Below are 4,985 nucleotides of genomic sequence, written 5' to 3'. Positions count from 1 at the left end.
ATATATATATATATATATACATATATATACACACACACACACACACACACACACACACACACCTGCACCACCACCCTCCGAGGTGAGATGATCAGGTCTGGCCTTCCCTGGTTCTGGTTCTGTTCCGGAACGGTGGGTACGGGTACCGGGATGGGTCCGTATTTGTGTCCGACCTTTAGAGCTCTGTGGCGGCTGTCGATGGCCTGATCCGGATGCTCCTGCTGCACGTGTCCAGGCTCGGACACCACGGGCTTCACCTTCTTCCCGCCCTTCCTCTTGGCTCGTGCGGCAACGAGGCGTTTCTTCCAGCTGAGCGCGTGCAGCAGTACCGGGTGCCGCTTCTTCTTCTTCTTCTTCTCGTCCTGCGCCTCTTCTTCCTCGCGGGTCTCCGGTGGTCTCTGCAGCGCAAGCTTCTCCGGCCCGCGAGCTGCAACTTTGCGCGAGCCCGGAGACAGCGACAGCGCTGTTCCCATGACGACTACAACACCGAGCAGCGCGAGCCCTTCTGCAGCAGCGGAGGAGCTGTCTGTCTGTCTGTCTGTCTGTCTGCCTGTCAAACAGTTAAGAATCTAAATCCATCATGAAGACAAATCAATGACCTGTCTGCAGCTCCTCCATCTGTCTCTCTGTGGTGGTCTCAATGTGTCCCCCTGTCGAGTCTCTCTCTCTGTGACGCAGCCTGATGGACCATGAGGGCGGGAGTCCTGCAGAGAGCTGTCCGTGGTGCTGAAACGGTTTAAAGCTGCAGTGAGGCGAAATATCAAAGTGATACGGTAATTGCTATGATAATATTATTATTATTAAAATTATCATCGTTATTAGTGTTGGAGATTATTTTATATTTAATATTATTATTAGTGTTAAGGATTATTCTATATTAGTGTTGGACATTATTATATATTTTATATTAGTATTAGTGTTGGAGAATATTACATATTTATCATTATTTATTAGTGTTGGAGATTATTATATATTTAATATTATTATTATTAGTTCAGAGTCAGAATAAACTTCACTGATCAACAAACTAAACTGAGTTTTATTTCTGTTTTATTTTCTCCACTGAAAATAACTTCAAACATTAAAGTCAATTAGACTGACTCAGTTTTGCATCAAAGAATATTAATTTTACATATCACTTTGATCTTTGAATGTTTCTATCTTCACCTCAACCAGACAATCAATAACTATTGGTCTGCTCCCTCCTTCAGTTAATTCATGATTATTTATTTGAGTGTCATATTCACTTGTTTATGTAACTTCATAATTTTATTGATTATTGATTTACTTTCCCTCTGGAGATTTATTGTCCATCAGTTTAGTTTGTAACCTGCAGTTCACTGAGTCTCCACCAGAGGGAGCTCTTCTATTCTAAGAACTGAAGCACTTCTACCACAGAGTATCACAGAGTACCGAGATACTTCTACCATCGAGTATCAGAAACTGCTAGAGTACTTCTACCACCGAGTACCGAAGTACTTCTACCACCGAGTATCAGAGACTACTAGAGTACTTCTACCACCGAGTACCGAAGTACTTCTACCACCGAGTATCAGAGACTACTAAAGTACTTCTACCACCAAATATCACTAAGTACTGAAGTACTTCTACCACCAAGTATCACTGAGTACTGAAGTACTTCTACCACCGAGGGTTACAGAGACTACTAAAGTACTTCTACCACTGAGTATTACATTACTATGGGCGTGCTACTTTATATTTGCTTGTAATATTAAACATTATATTATTATATAATAAAACATTACATGTATTTTTAAAAACGTGTGTTGGATTCTTAGACTAAATATATTTAAATGTTACATTTGTTTTTTTATTAATGTTCTACCCTGTGTGTGTGTGTGTGTGTGGGTGTGTGTGTGTGTGTGTGTGTGTAGTGGGCGGAGCCTGTGGCAGCAGAAGGCTCATTGTCTGAGGCCGACTCTCTCTTTCTTTCTTCATGTGGGGGAGGAGAGTGGGAGGATTAACCGGCTGATCTGCGACACGCGCTCACACACAACACACACATTTCATATTAACAACACAACAGCTTCATCTGGATCAGCATCCTCTTCATCAGCATCCTCTTCATCATCATCACCATCATCAGAAGCAGCATCATCAGCGGCGGCGGAGAGGACGAGAGACAAAGAGACACACAGACAGACGGAGAGACAGACAGACGGGATGGAGAGACCAGCGATCTCTGCCGTCTAACGACAGACAGACAGGAGAGGGAGACAGACAGGAGAGACACACAGACAGGCCTTCATCCCCTCGACCGCCTGTCTGTGTTCCGTGTGTGATGGCCGACCACATGTTCCTGCCGCTGTGCGTCTGTTGAGTGTGTATTGTTGTAGGTGGGTGTGTTCACTGTGTGTGTGTGTTCGGTGTGATGGGTAACGCAGAGAGCATGGAGACCCAGCTCGCGGTGATCCGGTCCAGAGCCGCTCCGGTTCGACTCCCGATGCCCGACCCAGCAGAGCTGGAGGAGCGGTTCTCCATCGCCCTGGTAAATACGCACGCGCGCGCGCGCGCGCACACACACACACACGCGCACACACACACACACACACACACAATGAACGTTTGATATAAATGTTTAAATAATAATTGTGTTTATTGATACTGAGCTCCTCTTTTCTTCTCTATTCTATTTATTTTATTTAGTAAATCAAACATCTTTTTCTGTATTTAATATTTCTGTCTGAAGGCTTTAGCGTCAATCATCAGTGATTTAATGATTACATTCTCTATTTTATTCTGGTTTCCATGATTGTTTGAAAGTCTTCACTGAACCTGAACCAGATCCGTTTCACATTCTGACCTACTTTGACTTTATTTTTAAATGTTCCTTTACTTTTGGTTTACTGGAGTTTGGAGAACAGTAACAACTAATAGGGGTCTGGGGGGTTTGGAGGAGGACTTGGAGGGTCTGGGGGGCTTGGAGGGTCTGAAGTTTTTTTGTTTTTTTTTGGAGGTTTTGGATAGCTGGCTGGATTTAAGGGGACCAGTTCTGAATGTTCACATAAGTTCTAAACAATTTTTTGGACAAATTGTGTTTCAGAATTCGATGAATCTTCCTCCTGACAAGGTGCGTCTGCTGCGTTCCTATGACAACGACAAGAAGTGGGAGCTGATCTGTGATCAAGTGAGTGTGTTAATAAAGTTCATGAGTTTGAATCTGTTCTAGAACCAGGACTTAGTTTGGTGGTCCGAGACTCTTCAGAGAAACAGAGGAGTTATATTTACTAACAATATTTCATATTATTAACAGTTACTTTGTGATTTCATGACTTTCTGTAGTTTTACACACATCGTTGTGCCACATATTACAGATGATACATTATAATTCATTCTTATTACACATTATACATTATAATTCATTCTTATTATAAATGTTGTCATGTGGATTTGAGGTTTCTGGTGGGCGGAGACTCACATGTGATGTCATCACGCTTTAGGAGCGGTTTCAGGTGAAGAATCCTCCTCACACCTACATCCAGAAACTCAGAGGCTTCCTCGACCCGGCAGTCACACGCAAGGTGAGCTGGGAAATGTAGTTCATAGACGTTTACAACAGAAGTCTTTTTGTTCTGTTTGAAAACAAAAACTGTTTATTATAAGACTATTTTATCAGTATTATTTACCATTATTACATCTAAATGTCAAAGACAAATCAACCCTGAAATGTTTTCTGTAGGAGTCTGTCTGTCTGTCTGTCACTAACCTGTCTGTCTGTCTGCAGAAGTTCAGAAGAAGAGTCCAGGAGTCGACTCAGATGCTTCGAGAACTCGAGATTTCTCTTCGCACAAACCACATCGGGTACCTGTCTGTCTCTCTGAAACTCTGTCGCCTGGAAATTACATATATATTCCATTAATTTCTGCTGAAAGGAATCGTTAGTGTAAAAATACTGATTCATTTCAGGGTTTTAGGACTCGTTCCTTTAGCTTAGCTTGTTCCACATAACCTCTGTCTGTCTGTCTGTCCCTGTCTCTCTCTCTCTCTGAGGACCTGTCTGTCCCTGTCTCTCTCTCTCTGAGGACCTGTCTGTCTCTCTCTGATGCCCTGTCTGTCTCTCTGCAGGTGGGTCAGAGAGTTTCTGAATGAGGAGAATCGAGGTCTGGATGTTTTGGTCGAGTATTTGTCCTTCGCTCAATACGCCGTCACGTGAGTCTGAACAAACTAAATACTCCATCATTACATATTGAAATGTTTATTTGAATTCTCACAGTTTGAACCTTTAAACTTGTTGAAACTGTTATTAGTTGTCGTGTACTGTTCAGATGTTGTATGAACAGCTGAGACTCAACAGAAGCCGGTCCTGTTGTCGTTTGTGTGTTCAGGTTCGATGGAGAGCCGTCTGAGTCTGGAGGTGAAGTCTCGTCCATCGACTCTCCCTGGAGTCGGTCCATAGAAGACCTTCATGGAGACTGCAGCCTCCCATCCCCGTCTTCATCTGTTCCCAGAGCAGCTCGACACTCCATCAGGTAGCATGAATACAACCCTGATATCTGACCAGGGACCAGCTGTAGAAGCAGATAATAATCTGATGTCTTTATATTTGCAGCTCTGCGATGGTGACTCGCTCCAACACTCTGCCGAGTCGCCGAACTCTGAAGAATTCACGACTCGTCTGTAAGAAAGACGACGTTCATGTCTGTGTCATGTGTCTGAGAGCCATCATGAATTACCAGGTAACACTTTAACATTTAAATGTACATGAAATACATCAAGTACTCTAAATATGGTGCTTCTGTCTAAGCCGTTATTAACTTCATCTGTGTCCTCAGTACGGATTCAACATGGTGATGTCTCACCCTCACGCTGTCAACGAGATCGCCCTCAGCCTCAACAACAGGAACCCCAGGTCAGTACTACAAGTACACAAATTACTAACGAAGACTAGACAGACAGGTACACAAAGTACTAACGAGGACTAGACAGACACAGGTACACAAAGTACTAACGAGGAACTAGACAGA

At 43.3% G+C, this 4,985-nt stretch overlaps 2 protein-coding genes and 1 long non-coding RNA gene across 7 annotated transcripts in view; 1 reads left to right on the top strand and 2 right to left on the bottom strand.

Moving 5' to 3' along the window:
• Nucleotides 1-45: 45 nt before the first annotated feature.
• LOC116400262 (cyclin-dependent kinase 5 activator 2-like) lies at nt 46-816 on the bottom strand (the record flags this gene model as incomplete). Its single annotated transcript, XM_031878020.1, has 1 exon — nt 46-816. A coding segment is annotated over exon 1 (428 nt), but the record flags the coding sequence as incomplete, so codon positions are not given.
• LOC116400260 (formin-like protein 2) overlaps nt 195-4,985 on the top strand; it is a 15,639-nt gene continuing 10,848 nt past the window's right edge. Inside the window, exons 1-9 of one of the 3 annotated variants that reach the window (XM_031878013.1) lie at nt 195-773; nt 1,896-2,509; nt 3,065-3,148; nt 3,462-3,542; nt 3,746-3,822; nt 4,087-4,170; nt 4,347-4,490; nt 4,571-4,697; nt 4,794-4,870. In XM_031878013.1, coding sequence (XP_031733873.1) covers nt 2,393-2,509; nt 3,065-3,148; nt 3,462-3,542; nt 3,746-3,822; nt 4,087-4,170; nt 4,347-4,490; nt 4,571-4,697; nt 4,794-4,870 — 791 coding nt within the window. In that variant the 5' untranslated portion in view covers nt 195-773; nt 1,896-2,392. Of the gene's footprint in view, nt 774-977; nt 1,672-1,858; nt 2,510-3,064; nt 3,149-3,461; nt 3,543-3,745; nt 3,823-4,086; nt 4,171-4,346; nt 4,491-4,570; nt 4,698-4,793; nt 4,871-4,985 lie in introns of those variants that run through there. The other 2 variants (XM_031878016.1, XM_031878014.1) reach the window with 2 other exon arrangements.
• LOC116400263 (uncharacterized) overlaps nt 2,781-4,985 on the bottom strand; it is a 4,958-nt gene continuing 2,753 nt past the window's right edge. For 2 of the 3 annotated variants that reach the window (XR_004213905.1, XR_004213906.1), the window contains exons 4-5: nt 3,728-4,636; nt 2,781-3,547 (exon numbers count right to left, since the gene is read on the bottom strand). This is a non-coding gene — a long non-coding RNA (uncharacterized LOC116400263). The remainder of the gene's footprint in view (nt 3,548-3,727; nt 4,637-4,985) is intronic. The other variant, XR_004213907.1, reaches the window with a different exon arrangement.

Source organism: Anarrhichthys ocellatus, unplaced genomic scaffold (genome assembly GCF_004355925.1).
Source record: "Anarrhichthys ocellatus isolate YVR2014 unplaced genomic scaffold, GSC_Weel_1.0 scaffold159, whole genome shotgun sequence".
NCBI classification, from domain to species: domain Eukaryota; kingdom Metazoa; phylum Chordata; class Actinopteri; order Perciformes; family Anarhichadidae; genus Anarrhichthys; species Anarrhichthys ocellatus.
This window is presented reverse-complemented; position numbering and strand designations above follow the sequence as displayed.